At 41.6% G+C, this 23,441-nt stretch overlaps 1 protein-coding gene across 1 annotated transcript in view; it reads left to right on the forward strand.

Moving 5' to 3' along the window:
* The window catches only part of LOC117458475 (uncharacterized), a 51,715-nt gene extending 29,721 nt beyond the window's left edge, over positions 1 to 21,994 (forward strand). The window contains exons 4-13 of the mRNA XM_034098976.2: positions 10,859 to 11,063; positions 11,644 to 11,868; positions 12,691 to 12,788; positions 13,377 to 13,524; positions 14,819 to 14,871; positions 16,157 to 16,254; positions 16,365 to 16,548; positions 17,115 to 17,312; positions 18,295 to 18,825; positions 19,213 to 21,994. Of these exons, the coding sequence (XP_033954867.1) occupies positions 10,859 to 11,063; positions 11,644 to 11,868; positions 12,691 to 12,788; positions 13,377 to 13,524; positions 14,819 to 14,871; positions 16,157 to 16,254; positions 16,365 to 16,548; positions 17,115 to 17,312; positions 18,295 to 18,825; positions 19,213 to 19,875 (2,403 nt within the window). The 3' untranslated portion in view covers positions 19,876 to 21,994. The remainder of the gene's footprint in view (positions 1 to 10,858; positions 11,064 to 11,643; positions 11,869 to 12,690; positions 12,789 to 13,376; positions 13,525 to 14,818; positions 14,872 to 16,156; positions 16,255 to 16,364; positions 16,549 to 17,114; positions 17,313 to 18,294; positions 18,826 to 19,212) is intronic.
* The last annotated feature ends 1,447 nt before the right edge of the window (positions 21,995 to 23,441 follow it).

The following is a 23,441-nucleotide window of genomic DNA, read 5'->3' on the forward strand; positions in this document are numbered from 1 at the left end:
CCCGCTTGTGGCACCACACTTCCATGCTCACCGGCAGGCACCGACTGGCCATCGGGAGGACCGGGAGGGTGTGTGTATGTGTGGCCCGAGCGAGCGAGAGAGAGACCTTACGTGCATTGTTGTTGTTAGCATCTGGTGCTAGCTAGCTGCGCTAACGGATATAAGGAGCTGTTTAAATGAAAACAAAGGAGCAACATTTCGCCACAACTGCGTCGAGCACTTGACTTTATGCAGGAAGCCAGACAGCGGGACATTGTACGAAAAGTCACACTCAGCTCAGATAGTGCGCAACATGATTGCAGCGTCCAGGCAGCTCCCGTTCGAGCATATGCCTTGAGTTGCACATAGCTCCAACGATCCACCACACACACACACACACACACACACACACACACACACACACACACACACACACACACACACACACACACACCCCAACACGTTCTCACTCCCATCCCGTCACATATTGTCGGACGGTCAGGGCCCCTCCCCGTCGCTATATTACGTACAGGGTACCCCTTTCCCGTCAGGCTTCTACGGGAAGGGCGTCCCGTAGACCTTCATTGCGGACAGCGGACCCCTTGACCGTCAGGCTTCTACGGGCAGGGCGTCCCATAGACCTTCATAGACCACGTGATCAACAACGATGTCCGACCTTCGTGTTATTCTCGGTGGAAAATGCCTATTTTAAGGTTCATTTGGCCATTAAAATGCGTTTTGATCTCATTTTATGCGAGTAATGAGTTTTTATTTCTGATTATTTGTGCAGTACATGTACATGATGTTTAGTTTGCTAGTTATGACGAAGATTACTTCATGAATGCTAATGTTTTTTTGGTGGAAATGTGTTTTTTCACAGCAAAGTCACCCTCTGTACTTGGACTTATTGGGAGAATCTCAAGGCAAAAACATCTCAAATATTCATTTAGGTCTTTATTGTAGACCTTTAGTGTTGCCGTCGGTGAGGAAAATACATGGGGCTCAGAGCCTCGTATTTTTAAAATCTTTTTTTCCTTCTAATTTGTTATTCTTTTCAAAATAACACACTGTTATTTACTCACCAATAACACACAATTATCCTTGCTTTTATTTATTGGTTTAATTCCATAATCTCTGTCTTTTTTGGCGTTCGTCAGGAACTGAATTTCAAAATAAAAATAACCGGAAACAGACGTAGGCATTTCGAGCGATTACCCAAGATCCTCAGCTACGCTGATTGGATGTTTTAGCCGCAATGCATGCTGGAATTTGGTGTTTATATTATATGAAATCCGGAAAACATTTTAAAAGACTAAAATAATACTTAATTCCGAGTGCTCTTGCTTTTCTCTTTGAAAGTCATCACATAACGGCATTGTAATACACGGTTCGGCTGCATTACATATTACAGATCTGCCGTAGTTCTTTATTTAGAGAGCCCTGATGAGAAGACCTTTGGAAAAACTGGAAGAAATGGCGCCGAAACTGAATACTTGACGTGGATCATAAATATATCAACAATTAAAAAACATCTTCAATTTCTCTTCACACAATACGTCTCCTTGCAGTATCAACACTAATTCGGCTGACTTTTACATTTGATATAATTCATAGATAGGTTATATTTACACCATAACGGTGCACAGCTGATAGAAAAGGACTTGTAGTTTTTGAAAGATATTACTGATTTGAATTGGATTGAATTTTGAATGTAAGAATGTAAATACTGAGTCTGAAATAGTATAGCAATATGCTGTAAAATTATGTGAAAGCATGAATAAAACTACACATCTTCAGATGTTGTACATACATAAGTGTCCTACACTAATAATACAAAGTTATTATGGCTGTGTGTACCTTGTGTGCACCGCCTAGTGGTTAAAGCATGTTATTGAATTATTGTTTTTATGTGTTATATTTGATTACAAAAATATTAAGAGTACATACTTTCATAGGGGGAAAGTAGAAGGTCTGTGATAGAAATATAGAATATAAAAAATCAAGAAGATACTATAAGTGATCTCTACAATAAAACAGTTTAGTGCAGGATGTACAAAGATATTAATAGGAGGAGGTGCAAAACAGAAAAACGAATTAACCTTTAAACCATTAAATAACAGATTAATATCTTCTTTTAAATAAGAAAAAAACATTGGGGGTATCTATCTACAGATAAATATTAAGCCTGACAAAGTACTTAACGTCTAATATATTGCTTTCCTGCAATGTTAACTATGTTGAAGCACTTATTTTAACTGATATTATACACATTAATTATACTCTTATGTATGTAGATAGAATAAGAAATGTGCAGAATATGACAGTTTAATGGTGGAGGTACACACATACTGATAGATGTCTTGTAATGCACTGTTGAGGGAACTGTGACCCAAGTTTTTCATTCATTGCATAACTACACCGTAGTTGTGTATATGATATGTCAATAAACCTTTAAAATCTTGAAATCTTGAAAGGGATGTGCAAAATAGCCATAATATACAGTCTTTAATGAACTATTAGTAGAGAATAACGAGTAATGAATATACTTTATTACTTGTTTCCATTCATGTCAATTGCAGATACATGTTTAGTCTTCTCAAGCACCAACTATCAAATATCTCTCCTGATTGTTGGCACTTGACAATCACCTTACCTGCATTTTACTCAGGTGTAACTAAAGTCTGATTTAAGGGTTGTTTATATTTCACATCATTAATCAGAATCTGCAAAGTAACTCAAATAAGTGCAGTGGAGTAAAAATACCAGGTTAAACTCTGAATTGTAGTGGAGTAGAATTACAACGTATCAATGAGCTGTCATGTGGGTATATTAATGCTATATATTGATGCTGCGCATTATGGACAACAATTTTCACCCATTTATTAATTATATGTTTTACATTTGATAACATCAATGTGTTTAATACTGGCAACTTCTAATTGTGGGGAAAACGTTCAGTAGAGACGTCCCATAGAACATTTTGCGAAACACAATAGTGTAGTGTGTAGTTCTGGGGGGGCGTTCGATTCCAGTTTTGGATAGTCTGGCGTGGTTTCGTTCGAAACCTTGGTGCACTGCCACTCCAACATCCAATCCCAGACCTTGAAGAGTAATCACGGGGACTGTAGTCCTAAACGATAGCTGGGGATTATGGATAGTGTAGTGTCTTCGGCCATCCTAAACTCAAAAATGTTGACAATCGCAATGATGCTCGAAATGTCCCTACGTCTGTTTCCGGTTATTTTTATTTTGAAATTCAGTTCCTGACGAACGCCAAAAAAGACCGAGATTATGGAATTAAACCAATAAATAAAAGCAAGGATAATTGTGTGTTATTGGTGAGTAAATAACAGTGTGTTATTTTGAAAAGAATAACAAATTAGAAGGAAAAAAAGATTTAAAAAATACGAGGCTCTGAGCCCCATGTATTTTCCTCACCGACGGCAACACTAAAGGTCTACAATAAAGACCTAAATGAATATTTGAGATGTTTTTGCCTTTAGATTCTCCCAATAAGTCCAAGTACAGAGGGTGACTTTGCTGTGAAAAAACACATTTCCACCAAAAAAACGTTAGCATTCATGAAGTAATCTTCGTCATAACTAGAAAACTAAACATCATGTACATGTACTGCACAAATAATCAGAAATAAAAACTCATTACTCGCATAAAATGACATCAAAACGCATTTTAATGGCCAAATGAACCTTACAATAGGCATTATGAAGGTCTATGGGACGCCCTGCCCGTAGAAGCCTGACGGTCAAGGGGTACCCTGTACGTAATATAGCGACGGGGAGGGGCCCTGACGGGATGGGAGTGAGAACGTGTTGCACACACACACACACACACACACACACACACACACACACACACACACACACACACACACACACACACACACACACACACACACACACACACACACACACACACACACACACACACACACACACACACACACACACACAATTTGTATTGTATTATTGTATGAGAGAGGTTCCAGGTTGAATTGAGGCGAATATTTGTAATGTACAAAATTGTACACTGTACAAAAAATGTACAGTGTACTCCTTTGACCTGGCTGCTACACCTCCTCGGACGCAGAAACCGCTGTAAGTAATAATCTTGTTTAATTAGACTTCTCTATTTCAGTTATTCTACTCTGTATAATTGTTCTGTAGTTGTTGTAGCTAAAAGGGCACTTTTGAGAGAATTTAAATCTCAGATCTGTCCACGTGAAACTGTCACTGCGTCCAGTTTCTGTCTGGGCTGCATTTAAATACGCACCCCTCTGCGTTGTCGCCCATCAGCTGTTGAGAGTTAACTAACTAGAGGGGCGTGGCACCTTAGCTGTGAGAACTCAGCAATCAGGCGTCCATTTAGGCAGCTGTTTCTTGAGCGTCAGCGGCAGCGTCAGACAGCCGAAGACTGCCAAAGACATTGGAGTCCTGCGGGAGTAAGACTGCCAAAGACATTGGAGTCCTGCGGGAGTCACGAGGGTGGCAAAGAGGAGGCAAATCCTACTCTAATTTGAGCTAAGTATCACTGGTGTCTTATTCTTATTTTTCTTTTGTTTAGCTTTCCAGCCCCTCATGCTATAATCATGTGTATTTTCTCCATTCCTGTTCATGTGTCTTCTCGCAATTATCACTGGCCCCGTGTATCTCCTAATCGCTATAACCGGCCCGCTCTCGTCTATCCCACGTGCTCCACTGAGATCCAGCACCTAGTTTCAGGCGGCCTGTGGAACTGCCAGTCAGCTGTTCCTAAGGCTGACTTCATCTCTGGCTACGCCTCCCTGCAGTCTCTGGATTTCCTTGCTCTCACTGAGACGTGGATTACTCCATCCAACACATCCACCCCAGCAGCTCTCTCCACAGCATATTCCTTCTCCCATACACCCAGACCCACTGGCAGAGGAGGTGGCACTGGTCTCCTGCTCTCTCCCAAATGGAGCTTTTCCCTCTTCAAGCTACCTAACTTCACTCCTTCCACTTTTGAATTCCATGCCGTCACTGTGACCCATCCTATACAACTGACCATTGTTGTTCTCTACCGTCCACCAGGAGCCTTGGGGGACTTCTTGGATGAATTAGATCATCTCCTCTCACACATCCCTGAAACCGGCCCTCCCGCTGTACTTCTCGGAGACTTCAACCTCCAGACGGGGAAGATAGACGAACTAACATCTCTGTTAACCGCCTTTGCTTTCTCACTGTCTCCGTCCCCACCGACTCATAAAGCTGGCAATGTCCTCGATCTCATATTCTCAAGGAACTGCACTACTTCTAACCTCTCTGTAAACCCGCTCCACACCTCCGATCACTTCTTCATTTCATTCTCTTTACCTCTTTCCAAACATAACAAACTAATCTCTTCTCATCCTGCACTTGTCCGCCGTAACCTCCGTTCCCTCTCCCCCTCTACCTTTGCCTCATCGGTGCTCTCAGCCCTCCCTTCCTCTGACTAGTTCCAACTCCTGCCTCCAAACTCTGCTGCAGAAACTCTCCTCTCTACTCTCTCATCCTCTCTGGACTCTCTCTGTCCTCTCACATCTCGGCAGGCTCGTCAGTCCCCTCCTGCTCCCTGGCTAAATGACGCACTGCGTGCTAATAGAACCGTCCTTAGGGCAGCAGAGCGGAAACGGTGGAAATCCAAACACCATGACGACCTCCTAACCTATCAGGCTCTCCTCTCCTCTTTCTCTGCTTCCATCTCTCAGACAAAAAGCACTTTCTTTCAAGATAAGATCCAATCTTCCTATTCCAGTCCTAAAAAACTATTTTCCATCTTCTCCACCCTCTTGGACCCCCCCAAAGCCCCTTCCCCCTCCTCCCTTCTGTCAAGCGACTTTGTTAACCACTTTGAAAAAAAGGTTTACGACATTCGCTCTTCTTTTTCTGACTCACCCCTACTCACCGCCGGATCACCTGAGCCACCTTCAACCGGCACACTAACCTCCTTTTCCCCTCTCTCTCCAAGTGAGGTTCTTACTCTCATTACCTCTGCCCGCCCTACCACCTGTCCTCTGGACCCTATCCCCTCAAACCTCCTTCAGACTATCGCTCCTGATATTCTACCGTTTCTCACCCATTTCATCAACACTTCTCTAACTTCTGGTCACTTTCCACACACTCTCAAGGAGGCGAGAGTAAACCCTCTCCTGAAGAAACCCACTCTCAACCAGTCTGATGTTATAAACTACAGGCCTGTCTCTCTGCTCCCGTTCCTGTCTAAAACACTTGAACGCGCTGTCTTTAAACAACTCTCCTGCTATCTCCATCAGAACAACCTTCTGGATCCGCACCAGTCTGGTTTCAAGGCAGGCCACTCCACAGAAACTGCTCTCATTGCTGTCACTGAGGAACTGCACACTGCTAAAGCAGCCTCCCTCTCCTCTGTCATCATCCTGTTGGACCTGTCTGCTGCATTCGACACGGTGAACCATCAGATCCTCCTTCGCACTCTCCAAGAACTTGGAGTTTCAGGCTCTGCACTTTCCCTCCTCACCTCATACCTCAAAGACCGCACCTACAGGGTTACTTGGAGAGGGTCTGAGTCCGACCCTTGTCAATTAACTACAGGGGTCCCTCAGGGCTCTGTTCTTGGTCCCCTCCTCTTCTCCCTGTACACAAACTCGCTCGGATCAGTCATTAGCCCGCATGGTTTTTCATACCACTGCTACGCTGACGACACCCAATTAATTCTGTCCTTTCCCCGCTCAGAGACCCAGGTCGTCGCACGCATCTCTGCTTGTCTAGCTGACATCTCTCAGTGGATGTCCGCTCATCATCTCAAGCTCAACCTTGACAAAACTGAAGTGCTTTTCCTTCCGGGAAAAGATTGTCCCTCTCTTAACCTAACTATCAACATCGGCCCCTCTGTTGTTTCCCCGACTCAGACTGCAAGGAATCTGGGTGTTATCCTAGATAACAACCTGTCGTTTACTGCAAACATCGCTGCTACAACCCGCTGCTGCAGGTACACGCTTTTCAACATCAGGAAGATACGCCCACAGCTGACCCAGAAATCGACGCAGGTTCCGGTCCAGGCTCTCGTCACCTCACGCCTAGACTACTGCAACTCCCTCCTGGCTGGTCTACCTGCATGTGCCATCCGACCTCTGCAGCTCATCCAGAATGCAGCGGCTCGTCTGGTCTTCAACCTTCCAACATTTTCCCACACCACGCCGCTCCTCCGCTCCCTCCACTGGCTTCCGGTAACTGCTAGAATCCACTTCAAGACACTGGTACTTGCGTACCATGCTGCGAATGGATCTGGCCCTTCCTACTTCCAGGACATGGTTAAACCGTACACCCCAGCACGTGCACTCCGCTCTGCATCAGCCAAACGGCTCGCTGCACCCTCGCTGCGAGGAGGACCCAAGTTCCCATCAGCAAAAACACGTGGGTTTGCTATCCTGGCTCCAAAATGGTGGAATGAGCTCCCCATTGAAATCAGGACCGCAGAAAGCTTACACACCTTCCGGCGCAGACTGAAAACTCATCTCTTTCGACTCCACTTCGAGCGATAGAATGACTAACAAAGAACTGCTAACAGAGCACTTATATACTAATATAGGACTGGCTTAGCCAGTTGAGCAGCACTTGAAACGATTGGCTCTTTGAAACCTGATGTTCTTATATGATTCTGTTTTCCTCAAGGTTGTGTCTTCCTGGTCGAATGTACTTATTGTAAGTCGCTTTGGATAAAAGCGTCAGCTAAATGCAATGTAATGTAATGTAATGTTCAGAGGTCGTTTAATATTCATGAGAATATTTGTCATTGTTCAAATGATAATAAACATTTGCATATTTGTCCACTCATATGTTGATAAGAGTATTAAAAACTTGAAAAATATTCCTCTAAGGTACATTTAGAACAGATAAAAAATGTGCGATTAACTATGGACAATCATGCGATTAAATATTTTAATCGACTGACAGCCCTAATAATTATACATTAGAATGTTTTTGTTTGGATTTTGTTTAAATAATCTGAATCCAACTTTTTTGTCTTACATTTTGTGGAAGTATAAAGTAGCACTATTTGAAGATGCTTTGAATAGTATACATAGGCAACCTTTACAAAAACTAGAATATTACCTACATTATGAACATTAGGTACTATTCAAAATATGAAGTATGAAAAACAAAAAAGTGATGTCACTCTGTGGACTCGTTATGAGAGGGAACGTCTCCCCAATATAATCTGGGGAACGCTTTAAGAACATCTATTAATAACCTCGTCACAGGGACACGGCCTCCTTTTTTCACCAAACATCTTCGGCCTTGAACTCAATGTCTTCTTGTTGATCAAAATGTACAAACAATAACTTCTCTGTGGTCAGATATGATTGATTTAAATGCTTAATTATTACTGCTAAATTCCTCCAAACTACACACATATAAAGATTTCACATGGAGTAAGAAGTATTAAATGTGAATGTGTTTTTGATTAACACAGCTCTGCCAGCTGCAGCTCAGCGTTGAGTGAAAATCCTCCTTTGGGATTGAGACTAATGCATTACCCAAATGTAAATCCTTGATAATGACGTGACTTAAACCAAACTTTCCATATTTTGAATTTAGATATTCCACTGTTGAAGTCTCTATGCTGAGGTTTTGAGTTACCTGGTAGAAAAATAAGCCTTCTAAAATTGTTTACACAAATAAGTGCTCAGTTTCTTTAAAAAATGGTTTGTTTCTAAAAAAAGTAAGAGCAAAGCTCAAAGAGATTAAAACGTTTTAACATACAGGAACAAAACCTATAATCTGGAAATTAACATCAGTTGAGACTTTAATTTAATTTTGTGTTGAGCTCATATTACAAAATCAATTTTCCTCCAGGGATGAATAAAGTATTTCTGATTTCGAACAAAGACTGTAGCAGCACTTTTCCATTAGCCACGTTAACTTAAAACTGTATGAATTGTGGTATTGCAAACCAAATTAAATGATACACGAACAACAAAAACAGATTTTCATTATGTATTTTGTGTATGCAAACCGTACGGATGTACGTGTTCAGTTGCATGTAAAGCAGGGAGATGAAATCAGATCAATCGGTCACTCATGACGCACGTTAGTGTAAGGTGTGAACTGACACACTAAGAGCCGCCCACTAATCAACAAAAGACACGGAGCGTTATGGAAGCCATGGACAATTATTATAAAGACACTGGTACCTCATCGACGAAATGCCATCACTTACACGGATAGATAAAAATAGTATTGTAACATTAAAAGTCTTAAAAGGTCTTTATTACGACCACCATTATGGCTTTTACATATTGTTATAACACCCATGTTATATATTAACACACCCCATGTTGCACCATTATTACAGCTGTATTTGACCCATGTTACCCCCATTTTACACATGGAAATAGCCTGTTGAATGACTGCATCCCCTCTGATACAAAAACATTTAAGGGTAAATGAAAGAAGCACATTTCCAAAAGGGAGTTTTGTCTGAAGAATGAAGAGTTTATCAGTAGAGCAGAACATCTTCCTTCTCAGACATGTTTCGACTGCACCTTGGCCAATAAATCAAAAGAAGCTCCTCCCTTCTAAATGTAGCACTTCAAATGTGTGGCTTATTTAAAACCAATGCAGTAGCACTTCACTTTTAACCTAATTGTACTTGCAGGTTTCTTGCTGTTTTGATTAGAGGGTGAAAGGGACAGGCCTTGATTTAGAGCTTGAAATAATGTTTATTCATGACTTTAAAAAGCCACTTTATGTAAAAATCTCCTTGGCCCTTTGCGGTGTTAATGAGCTCCCCCCTGGCTGGAGCCCAGAGGAGGAGGAGGAGGGTTTTGGGGGGGGGTTGGGCCCTGTTTCTCAGCCTGGAGGACCGAACAGGATCCCGGCTGACAAACTGGAATGGAGAACACGTCAGCAGCTTGACTTTAGACCACAGAAATAAACATCAATTAAAAGAAGATATATTTATTAGGTACTACTGACATCTCCTGTTTAATTAGTCTTTCAATCGTTATTATTTTTATTGAAATGTATTTGATAGTTTTATTAGTGATGTCAACTTATAAATTTATTACTATTTTTTTTATTTGATAGGTTTAAAATTCATTGTATTTATTCATTTTCTCTTATGTCTTCCTTTTATTTTACAGAGAGAATCCATTATTTATTTTAATGTGTTTTTATTATAGCTTTAATCTCCTTGTCTTGAATTGTTATATCATGCTTATTATGCTGCATGTGTGCAAACAGGCTTTATTGTTTGATCTGAAGTGAATGCCAGCAAATAAGATCTGATGGAGCTGTTTTTAGGACGAGCTTTGAATAGTAGCAGGGCTTTAATGTTGTATTTGGTTGAGGTATAGCCACAGTAATCTTAAAGTTATATCTACTTTGAATAAATAATAAGAATCTCATTTTTTGTTCCTTTAGCTAGCTCAAGGAAATAGAGGAGAGGGGGGGTGAACACTTTTCAAAATAAAACAGGAAACCAAAGACAGATCTTGACGGGACAAAATAAAACTAATACGAATCATAACATATATGTTCATCAAACATCATAAACACACACAACATTGACATCCGGGAAACAGAGGTACATACAGAGTAAAAGATAAAGGTAACATTTCAAGTAAAACATTTGTCAGATTTTTTAAATACTTTTAATAGTGGTGCGATATTGTTGTAATTCTAAATATAGGAATAACAGACAAACAACCACAGGCTAGATTCACCATCTCACTTTTTCAAAAATGCTTCACTGTAAAGGTATTTGTGCTCTCAGCTGTGAAAAAACAACAAATTGAACACTTTTTGATCCGGTGCCTGTTTTGAGTACACACGGAACAGAAGTGAAATGTTTCTACATCAAACTCTTTGTGTGATTTTAGGATGAGGTTCTGGCGGTGTCCAGGAAGATGGTGGTGCGGGTGGAGGACCTGGTGCAGTGGGGGTGTGCGGAGCCGTCAGGTTGGAGCAGTTATTTGAAAACACCAGCAGCCTGCGGGATTAACGGCCTCCACAAGCCTCCACAGAGCAGCGACGAAAATGTCTGTGAGGAGACGACCAGCGAACCTCTGGTAGTCAAAATTGAAGGTAAGAAACACACTGAGACCCCGCAGTGAAGATACTAATCCGATGGTGCAAGGTTACCAATTTCAGTCAAGTTTAAAAGGTTTTATTGTCAGTTGCACAACAGCTAACTAGCAGATAAGTACTCCATGGTAAAAAAAGTAGCAGTGTATTTGTTTTTAGGAAAAGTGACCATATTGAATTAAGAGCTAGCAGGTATTGTGCCAATTGTAAATAAACTGAGACAAAAAATATGCTTGAAATTGCAGGAGGGAATATTGCACAAGGTTTTATATTTACAGACGGGGTATTCCTGTCTATATGGTGGTTATATAATGTTAGGCTCTGGATGAGTTCATTTGAGACATCTTTAAAGCAAGCTTCATGATGGGAACTGAAGGGCAATTGAAAGAACAGGAACAAGTCAATAATAATAATAAGTGAATGAAAACATTTTTGTCTTGAACATTTAAACTCAGATTAGTATGTGGAATCATTTGGTTTTGATGGAATTAGTTCAATAGAGGTGGATATTATGCTAAATACATACAGCAGCAACATTTAGAGGAGGCTTGCTTCACATGTTTCCGTCCTCTCCTCTCAGACGACCCTCGACAGGGAATAACGATCCTCAGCTACCCGCAGTACTGCCGCTTCCGCTCCCTGCAGAGCCGCATCCTGGAGGGGGCGAGGGGCCCGGGGCTGCAGGAGCCCCACCTGCTGGCCCTGGGAGGCGTTCAGGTGCTGCCCCACATCCGGCTGATGTACTGCAGGGACACCTTCAACCACCCCACGCTGGAGAGCAGCGCCGGCTTCTCCTGGCAGTTCAGTGAGTGTTTCAGATACATAAACATCTTTTTTTTAACGTGGGAATTATAATGATTGACCAATGTGGAGTTCCCCAGGGCGGATTTCCGTTAGTAAGGCAAGGCAAGTTTATTTATATAGCACTTTTCAACACAAGGCAATTCAAAGTGCTTTACAAAAAATGAAAGACATTACGAAAATGGCATTTAAAATCAGTCATTAAAAAGAAAAGCTAATAAAATAAACATTAAAAGAAAAAATACATGGATAAAAGTTACAGTGCAGTCTAAGATATGAATAGTTCAATTAAACATTAAAGTAAAGGCTTTATTGTCATAGGCACAGTAGCTACAATGTAGATATGGCAATGGACATATTAAGTCCCAGGCTCTTCCAACAATGCAGCATAAATATATGTAAGACATAAAACAATTTAAAAAAAAAGTTGTTTTGTTAATCATATGTCAGATATATCAAGCTTATTTAACCATTTGTTAGATGTAAGAAAATCACATTTGTATTTCTGAAGGAAAAGCTTTAAACTGTTTATGTCTCATTAGACATAATGCATGTTTGTACATTTAGGTCAACCACCTTAGTCCTTAACTGAAGGTGAAGTGAAGCCATTAAATACGGGCATGTTGCACCTAAAATGTGACTAAAAGCTGATAAAAGATACGTATGATAAAAGAGTACACCTTATGAATTCAATTTGCATGCACCTACACACACGCAGCTTATCAAGGACCCCCTGCCCTTCTCAATGATTCTTTAGAATAAAATAGTTGTTTTTTTCATTCTTCGAGTCCTTACAAGTTGTTTTAATGTTTTTTTTGTCCTGCAGGTTGTCCGTCTCTCAGTCTACGAGGGCGACCTCGCAAGAGGAAAGCCAGAGACTCTCCGACCTCCGGCCAATCAGATTCCTGGATCGAGAGGATGAAGGTTTGTTCTTTATCTGTATTAATCTTACCTGTGCGTGTATTTTTATCCATTTTATTTTGGGTTGTTTTTAAAGGGTTTACAGGTGTTTATTTAACAAGCGTGTTAGGAATTCTTCATCTTCATAGAATCTTACTTTGAAATAAGCTCTTATTTTAGAATAAGGGTTGTTTATTTTTCCCGTTTAAGCCGTTTGAACTTTAGGTTTCTGCCGTCGCTACAGTGCAGAAGTCCTTCGGATAAGTCACTGACGATAAACTTCTGATGCTTCTTCCATTCTTATAGTTAATCTCCATTATTCATCCAACCTGCTGTATCGTATGGACCATCCATGCTCTAGAAGTAAAGTGTAAAATGTTTGCCTAATTCAAAAACCCTTAAATCCATCTGATGACTCACTGACCGGAGCCCTGTAGTGGTCGCTTACACAACATCATCAGTTTAAATACCCAATACCCAGTTTTGATATACATTATGAGCTTTATATTATTTCTACTTCCATTAGTGGTATTTTTTTTGTGAACCGGTTCATCTTTCAGCATCTCTTTGTGTTTCTGCTGTAACTGTGGATGTCCCCCGTCCCCCCCTCAGGAGAACGTGATGGGCAGCGTGGAGGTGGGCTGTGAGGGCAGCTGGCTCCCTCACCCTGAGGAGCAGACGTTCCTGGATCAGCTCTTCGCCCACATGGAGCGCCTCGGCTCACCCGTCCACAAAGTCCCCAACCTCGGCTTCAAGAAGAGTGAGTTTTCTATCTGTATTTCACTATGTCTTTCTTTTTCTTTCTCAGTCTCTTTCTTTCATTTCTGTCTCTCCTTTTAGTTTAGACTTTTTAGTGGGACTTGTTAAACTTAACAGTAGAGAAACTCAGGGTTTCCCACACTTGGACTTTACTTGGGCGGGCGGGCCGCCCAGGTATATTAACGGCCGCCAAAGTATATTTCGCGACCCATTTAGGTGTAATCTTTATTTATCCGTCCGCGAGCACGACGCCATCTGCGATCGATTAACTACCCCTCCTGTACCTGTTCGTGCAGTAACTCCGCTGCGAGGCTCCGGCAAACAGTTCATGAGCGTGCTCCACTAGCCCCCTCCGACACATGTGTCTGGATATGCACGGCTGCAACAAAGAACTCCTGCTCGACTGGTTTCATTATCACATGTTCAGGCGTTCTATCTGATCTCTGCTTTCAATTCTAGTTTACCCACGACAGAGAATCTTATTAAACGGCAATAACAAATTGTAGCTATAAAACGTATTAATCCTGCTCTTTTTATTTAGTTTATTACCTTAAATACCTTAAAATAGCATTATGTATCACAATCGGATCATAACACCACCATTTAGTTCTACTATTCATACATTAAAATATGTTTGACCTTTAGTCCTTTAAACCTCCATATTCTTAACTATCTTGAATGAAAACTCTGACAATATTACGTTTATAATCGCGTTTTGTGTTGTTTTTAGTCAAATTGGATGAGCATGCCTCATTTGTTAGGCTTTGCTTCACCATCCATAATTGAGTTAGCGGATTTACTTACAAAAAGGTACAAACATTCATTATGCCTAATAATACTAAAACAGCATTTACTTCTCTTACATTAAACAAATGGTTAACTGAAATTGATATATTTCTTGTCTGGGGACATGTTGGGGATCTTGATTATATTTGTAATGAAGTTTAAAGGTGCTAGATAATATTCTTTAAAGCCTCTGTGTTTGAAGATGTGAATATACGGCAGCTGAAATCATAATGTGGTCCTGCTATCTGTTTGCCCGCGCTCTGATCGGGTTCCTTATCATTTAAGCGGCAGTGAAACCCTGAAAGTATAAACACAGGGGGCTTTGTTTCAGCCACATCTTTAGAGGCAGCAGAAACTAAAATCCTGCACATTTACATTTCTCTGCAGGTTTTATCCCATTTGTTTAGTCAAATGAAATAAAACGAGTTACAACTTATATCAGCTCGGTGTTTATTATATTTGCATGTCATCTGTTTCAGTTTAAACATGTCCGCCATCTCTCTCCTCAGTTGACCTCTTCAAAATGTACTCTGTGGTCAAGCGGCTCGGAGGCTACAAAAAGGTGAGTCACTTGTAGTCATTTCTGTTTATTAAGATCCTTTAGTCTTAAGTCTAGGAGAATGGTTTGGTATTTTAGTTTTTTTCCGAAATGTTGCATTCAAAGATTGAAACGACTCTTATGTCTATGTGCTAAAGCAATTCAGCTACCACCAGTAGACTTAGCATATTAGCTTAGCAAGAAGACTGGAAACGGCTTGCCATTTCACTTTCTTATTTTTTAAACTATTTTAAAAAGAGCCAGGCTTGCTTGTTCTCTAAGTTTCCCATCTTAATGATAAACTAAGAAAAAAGGGCAGCTACAGACATCTAAATGTTAGCCTGAAACAAGTTAGCATGATGTGAAACTGTACTTTTAATAACAATGATAGTACTCTGTTGTTATGTACAGTTTAAGCAAGATGATTAAAAAAATGCAACTGCTACAAAAAAGGGAGAGTTATTTTCAGTACAGATAAGTCAATAGTACCTTTTAGTTAACTGAGGGATTTAACTGTGTAAAAGGAATGAAATAGTGGAGTTTTGGCAGAAACAATCTCAGTTGTTTACAGTAAATGAACACGCTACAAAAGCAGCTTTACGTTAAATGTAAACAGGCCAGTGTGACAGAAACGGGCGGTGAGTTTTCAGCTCAGTGCTGCTCTGTTTCCCAACAAAAGGCCCGTTCAACACACCCTCTAAAGACCGAGCCTTGTACTGAACAATACTGTGTTATACAACGTAGTGTTACAACCATAATGACGCTCTGTGTGAGTGGTGTGGTTGAAACGATTGCACACATTATACAATGTGATGACACAAGTTTTACTGTTATTATTATTAATATTATTTTGTATGGATTTATTTATTTTGTCTTGTTATTTATATTTACAAATATGTTTTTATTATTACCATTATAAATGTTTACAACTATTAGTTTAATTGTCATATTCACCATTAAGTGTTTTTATTTGTATTAACCGTATTTAGTAGTAGATCTTTTATTATTATTATTTTTTATAGTACGATTAATAATTATGATAAAAAACACTTTAAAACATAAAAAAAGAAAAATTCCATCAAAAAGGTATTTCATTAAAATGCATTTAAAATCAACCCAATCCTAAAATAGCTACAGTCACTCTTGATTCAACTCCTCATTCATAATTAATAACACCACATTTCATATTTTATTAGTTTTTTGGTACGGTTAATACAAAGTTACCCATATTAAGCATACAAACTTATTTTTCTTTGCATTTTAGGCGTTCAAAGCTGATCATCTTGATGTTTTTGTGTGTGTGTCACAGGTGACAGTGGACCGTCTCTGGAAAATAGTTTATAACGAGCTGGGAGGATGCGCCGGCAGCACCAGCGCTGCGACCTGCACCAGGAGACACTATGAAAGGTCAGAAAAAGAAAAGAATCCTGAAGAAATACATAATTTAGACTCAAAATGAGAAAATATGGTCCTAATTTCAAATACCATGCTCTAAGCTTCCTGTTACTGTGTCTCAGGCTGATGCTTCCTTATGAAGAGCACCTCAGAGCAGGAGGAACTGAATTCAAAATCCCAGAGTGCCCCATGCCTCAAAAACCCAGAGCGATCAGAGGAAGAAAACCACTTCAGAGAGGAAGGAAACCAGGACCCAAATCCCAAGAGAAGAAGATGGCGACCGCTGCTGCTGCTTGTGCTCGTACTGTAAGTGACACACCAACATAAACTGTAGTTCACTTACTTTACCTCTGGTTGTACTACCAAATTTCACATTTGACATTTTCATTCAGAAATCATCATGTTCTTGCCAGCTTTGGCTCTTTACCTCAGGTCAGAACAATATGACATTATGTGTCTCGATATGTAATCCGAGAAATATCTGAATGTACCTTTTAACCCCAGATATTGGAAATCTACTTTGACAGGCAGACAAGTCTTCGGGTCTTCAGGTGCATTACGTGTTGAAAGATATTTACAATATTGAATATTTGATAATAATATTAACTATTGTTTCAATAAGTACTAATTAAAGTGTTCTCAGTTCTGGCGTTCTGCTGCTTTCATTGTACTGTACAATGTTGCTCTCCAAAGGTCATCTAAGCATGCTTTATCTTTGCACTTCAGCACTTGTTGCTGCATTGTCATTTTGTTCAGTTTACTCAGCTGTTAATTGTTATGTGTTAATGGCTGTGTAAAGCACTTTGAATTGCCTTTGTGTCTGAAATGTGCTATATAAATAAACCAACCTCTGACTTTGATCTCTCTGACAGATCATGACCCCGAACGGCACCTTGGTGGTGAAGAGAGGACGAGGTCGGCCGCCCGGCACGCGCAATAAATCCACGCTGATCGCTCAGGCCAAGATGGTGGCTCAGCAGCAGGCTAGGATCAAATTAGAGGCGGAGTCTCAGCTGCTGAGTCCTCTGCTGCAGGGTGGAGGCGCTCTAACCCTCATCAGCACACACAGGGTAAGGCCTCAGGTTTGAATTAGCTTTTGGATTAGATGGTGCATCCAAAGACACAGAACGGTTTCTTTTAAAGAGAAGAGCAAATATAGTTGTAATAAAATAATGTTGTCACAGGAGAGATTTGCCTCTAGTATGGAACCTAGGTATGTCATTTCATCTTTCCTTGTGACAATATTGTCACCCACTGTAACTGAGAAGCCGTCGGTCTTGCTGAGTTTGTTTTTTGAACCGAAGAGAATGGACTCTGTTTTACCCAGGTGTAATGATAGTTTGTTATCGGCGAGCCAGGTGCAGATTCTGCCGAGTTCCGAGCTGAGGGTTTTTTCAACCTGCAACTTGTTCCTGTGAGAGACCAGCAGGGCTGAGTCGTCCGCGAACAGGAACAAGTTGCAGTCACAAGCTGACGACATGGCATTTGCATAAATTAGGAACAGTAACGGTCCTAGTATGCTTCCTTGTGGAACACCACAGCTCACTGGGAGGGGGGGGGGGTAGAGTACCGTTTACCTCCACCATCTGTTCTCTCCCCTCCAGGTAGGATTGCATCCAGCTCACTGATAGACTATCAAAACCAATTGCTTTTAGCTTGTCAATCAGAATGGAGTGATTGACAGTGTCGAAGGCCTTTTTGTAGGTCCAGCATGATCATGCCGCAGTATTTGCCCGTGTCCACCTCTTGTTTGATGTGGTCGTTCAAATAGAGATTTTAAATGTATATATATTAAACCTTTATACATATACGTTCACCTGTTTAGAGTTTAACTCATGTCATTTTTGTTATTTCTATTCATACTAATACTACATGTTTATTCTTATTTTATTTGTATTCTTATTATCCCATGTGTACTATCTTTGTTTCTGTCTTATTCTGTTGCTGCTACAACACCTGCATTTTCCTACAGGGATCACTAGAGGTCTGATCTCTGATGAAACCTCTCTAAACACTAACCGTGACCTCCCTCCTCTTCCTCCCCCTCTGCAGCCCATCCAGCCGGCCATCCTCGTCAACATGCCCCTCACCCCGGACCTCTCCCCCATGTCGGCCCCCTTCCTCCCCTTCCAGCCCAAACCAAAGGAGCTGAATACGGACCGGGGGGAGTCAGCCCCCCCCCTCCTTCTCTCCACGCTGCCTCGCCACTTCGTCGGAGGATCTCTGGGCGGTTTCAGCCCCATCAAAGGCGTCTGCCCTCTGGATGTCTTCAGGAACCGCATCAGCCTCCAGAGGGGCCCGGAGAGCCCCGCCCTGACGCCTCAGGACCCCCCCGCCCAGCACCATCCCACTGTCTACACACTCCAGCCCAAAAGTGGAAGCCCGGACACGCCAACACACCCCAGCAGGGAGCAGCTCCAGCCTCAGCCCCACCCCCACCCGCCGCACCAGCAACACAACCACTGCTCGGGGTGCGTGGTGGACGAGGCGGCCCCGCAGAGGGGAGTCAGTCGGGACGTCAGGAACCGTCCCCCCCTGCCCCCCCTCCGTGTCCTGCCTCTGAACCTGGACTGCAGCGTTCAGGTGTGCAAGCTACTTAAAGCTAGCTTTAATATATGAGTAATGCATGTGATGTCAGAATCAGAATTCCTCTATTAGTCCCACAGCGGGGGAATGTACAATGTTTGGGAAAAGTGACATGGCAAATAAAAGGCAAGCTATAATAAAGTAGCTAGTATGTTCAATATAGAGAAAGCACACATTAGAGATAAGAAAAGTAGCAGCATTTAAATAGATGGATCTAGATGATTATTAAGGTTTGAGATGCTTTGCACAGTAGAATTGCCCCAGAAAAGTGTATATATGGCACATTACAGGCGTGTGGCGCAAGAATCTCTGTTTTATTTAGTTACACAAGACAAACGTGTTTTGTGATATTGGGCTATATGAATAAACGTTTGGTTTGTGCAGGTGTGCCAGCTGATGAGGACTCGTCTGGGCTCGTCTCAGTTCCAGACCTTCACCCGCCGCCTGTCCGAGGCTCTGTCCCAGGACCTGAGCAGCAAGCCCCCCTGCTCGCCCATCACGCCGCCCCCCGAGCAGGCGCTGCCTCTCAATCTCAGCAAACGCTTCGTGGTGAAGAGACCGAGTGCCGAGGGACCGGAGTCGAGTCACGGGGACGTCAACGGGAACGCCGATCAACCTCTGTCCAAGAGACTGTGCACGGAGATGGCGGATAACTTCGGTCTGGGGGGCCGATCCGGCTCAGGGGGCAGCGGCGGGGAGGGGGAGCAGGAAGTAGAGATGAGGAACCAGGAGGAACCAGCAGATCTCAGCTCGCCCAGCAGGATCAGAGCCTTCCTGCTCAGCCTGCCGCCCTTCCAGGTGAAATTCGAGGAGGATCTGAACGGGACGAGGTTTGGGAAGTTTCTCCCTCCAGGACCTATGGAAACCCAGAGGTCCGCCACAGAGACAGGAGAGGGAGGCGTGGCGGTAAAGAAGGAGAACGAGGTGTTTGAAATGGAGCGATGTGAAACTGAGAGGAGCAACACACAGGAGGAGAAGGATCACCTCTCCGCTCCGGCAGAGCTAAAGAGAGCCGGGCCCTCAAACACTGACACACACTGTTTTTAGCATTGATTCACTCTGTTGATATTAGCATTTTGTGAGCAGAACACTGACTGAAATGTATGGGAATGTGGAAAGATGTATCCGCCGTGGGGCTTGGAGTTGGTTTTGGACACCGGGCGCTTCAGTGTGGATCCGGCTCAGGGTAAAGCCTGGATACGCGGAGCAGGGATCTTTCTTTGCTTCATATCTGAGAACATTTGAACTCGCAACTTCTCTTTGTTTCCAATTATGTCTCCTTGTTATTTCCTGTTTTTCGATCATGTCAATAATTGAATCTGCAGAGGAAAGATGACACTGAGAATCATGACAATCACAAATCAGTTCCTCTTCCTTTCTCTGTCGGTTTCTGTCTCTATAAGGTCAAAAGGAAACAGAGGAGTGAGACTGTGACTCTTCTACAAACATTGCCATAACTCCATAACACTATTAACTCCACTATTCAATGTTATGGTTAAACATTGAATAAGATCCATATAAACTTAAAATATAAATTGATTCTATCTATGGGTGATGCTATGCATCAAGACGTCATAACGAAGCATCTCGAGTGTACTGTAGTTTGGTAGTTTCATTTTAAATTGTACTCTCCTTCTGTAGAGAGATAGTTATTTTCTGATAAAGTGTCTCGATGTTATCTGGAGCTCCTTGGTCTTCACACTATAGCTCGTTCCGTGAAGCCTTTCTATAGTCCTGCTCCTTAGCTGAAAGTATATCAACTCTTCTTACACATATGTGCCTTAACGGCCTGCGATCTGTTTCATCGCCGGCTTCAAATACATTCACTTAAAGAGATACCTTGATGTTGCACCTCTGCCGTTTTCCTCTGCTCCTCAGAAGGGCTGGGTATGAAGCACTCATGTGGATATGAGACGTTACAGAGAAATATAAACTGTCAAATAAGCCAAAGTTGTCAAAATTTGAATGTTGTCCTTGCATTATCAGCCATACATGAATTGGTCTGACTAAAAATGGTTAAAAAAAGAAAGTTTAAAGAGAACAAATCTGACATTCAATGCCAGCTCTCATTATACTCTGTGAAGTGTTTCATAATAAACAGTGTTGCGGTTCGATACCCGGCCCTGCTGTTTGTATTGTAGAGACAGCGGCCTCGCGTTGGTGCCGTCATCTCGCTTTCATTAGAACCACTTAGGGCTGGGCGATAGAGATGATATCAAATGTCAGGATATATCTGTCCCAATACCTCACATTGTAAAGTTGTCTGTTGTTGTCTTTATAAATAATCAGTAATATGTTGATATATTGATTGTCGTTAAAAAACAAAGAATGAAAATGACATCACTTGACTGTAATTCAGCCTTCAGGAGAAGACACCCCTCATGCCGCAATGCGACATCTGGAATCCCACACTATATCGCCGGCCCTCTGTTCAGCAAAGGAGGAGAAAACGATGAGATGAAAAATGAACATGTAGCCCAAACATTCAGACTACCTCAGGTTCTTTCTTTTTCATTTCCACCTGCTTTATCCGTTTTAAGGGGGGGGGGGGCTATCCCATGATGCATTTGGGCAGAATGCAGGGATGGATCCTGGCCCATGAACACAGCCTCAGAATCAGGTTGGGAGTTTCCCGGTTTCACACATGTAGCACAGAACAGAAGGTGGAAATGACTGTTTTGGTTTGCACGCAGGAGGCCTGATCAGACGAGAACTACACCGCGCAATCAGCTCTTAATTTAGTCATAAATTACCGTGTCTCTTGCCGTTTACGGTTTCACCAAAGAACATGTTTCGGGTTTCTTAACCTTTTTAAACCTCTTCACTTCCACACCCAGCTTCTTCATCTAAAGTGCCAACACAAACCACCGACTCCATATTGTGACAGAAAACGTTGTGTAGCTGAAAGAAAAAAATATATATATCAAGGTATCCCTTTTAATCTCAGCCTTTTTCCCTCGGTTTGTTTTCACCTACTGTACCCACGAGCTTAATTTGTTACTCCATATTTATATTGTCCACCTTTTATTCTCCCCAATGTTTTATTACTTTAGGAGTGGAAGCAACTACGACACCGATTTCCCCGGTGCTGTTTTTTCTTAGTTATGTACCCATATTGTTATTTTTTATTCATAAAGCTGCAAAGTCATTAAATCTTCTTTATCGACTTGTTCCTGTGTTTGAAACTCACATGACTTGCTATGAAAATATTAGCAGTTTTGTTCTGCTTTATTTGGCTGTTGTTGGCTTGGTTTGAGAGGGATACGAACATCGTGTGAACGGAGTAGAGAAATGTAAACCTAGTAGATCACTGAAGAAGCACCAAAGCACACGTTTCTCCTCCAGAAGTCACCGGACCTCCAAAACCTTTCTAGAACATTTCTGATCATATTTGGAGTTTTTCCAGATAGTGCAAGTCATTTCCTTACTACTATACTTTGAGGAAGATCTGTTGTTTCTTAAACTCACAGGTATGCTAATCTTACAACAGGATTCATGTGTATTTGATGTTTTTCTCTGCTTCTTCCTGTCTAGGGTTTATTAAGGTGCTCCAAGCGGTAAAGGCCTTCACAAGTCAAATGTCTGCGGCTAAAGATACAAGTGTTGTAGCTCCTCTAAGATGATGGGGTAACTACGTGTTTTAATGGACCAGATACAGCACGTTTGTTGCATTTCTCCAGCTATGTCTTGGCATGAAATGGGTGGAAACGGTGCACTCTTTCAACAGTCTCAGTGTTGCACTTGTACATAAAAGAAAGTGACGTGCAGAGAGCTGGCTTTGAAACTACAGATAGGCCTACTTACAAAGGGCAAAGCTGTTTCTGTCAGAAGTCAGAGATCCTTTTTTTAACAAAAGTGAGGACATTAATCAACCATCAAACTCCCTTAGTAACTGTTGCTAGCCTTTCATTCCAGGACTCTCCCACTATGTGGCTGTTTAACATCCAAACTATCGCTAATATTCTGGTATGTGTAGTTCTTCCTGGCCTTTGATGTTACACCAGCCTTGTAATTGAATTACTATATATTTGTATTGAACATGGGCATGCATACAAATGAATTAACCTCAAAAAGAGAAGAGATGCTTTGTGTAAATCATGTTTGCCCTTTTTAAAAGTGCCCTTTAAAAGTTTTCCAGATTGTGCTGGGTTTTTGTTTCAAATGAATCTTTCAATACAGATAAAATAATACATTTCAAGCTCTCTTTTCAAAATAATGTACTTCTGTCACTCTGCAAGTGCAACACCAGGGATATCTTTGTGAGAAACTGTCTGAAAGTGCGCTCCATTTCCTCACTTTCATCGACTTAATGCGCCTCCACCTCTTCCTTCGTATACACACTCACAGTTTGATCTACGTCAGACTCTCCTGACGACTGTTTGCCTTTTTTGTTTGTTTCATTCTTCCTCCATATTACGTTAATGACCAACATCTTGTGTCAGGACAAAATGGAGATCCTTCTAGTTTAGAGTTAAACTTGAATGAGAGACAAATATGTTCTCTTCTTCTTTGGTTATTCAAGCTTTAGTTTATTAAAAGTTTCTTTAGGTTTCATTTCCTTTTTTTTCTCCCTGTTATATAAAGATGTTTACATTTTGTTATGCATGTTCAAA

The sequence above is a fragment of the Pseudochaenichthys georgianus genome, chromosome 14, assembly GCF_902827115.2.
Source record: "Pseudochaenichthys georgianus chromosome 14, fPseGeo1.2, whole genome shotgun sequence".
Lineage (NCBI taxonomy): Eukaryota > Metazoa > Chordata > Actinopteri > Perciformes > Channichthyidae > Pseudochaenichthys > Pseudochaenichthys georgianus.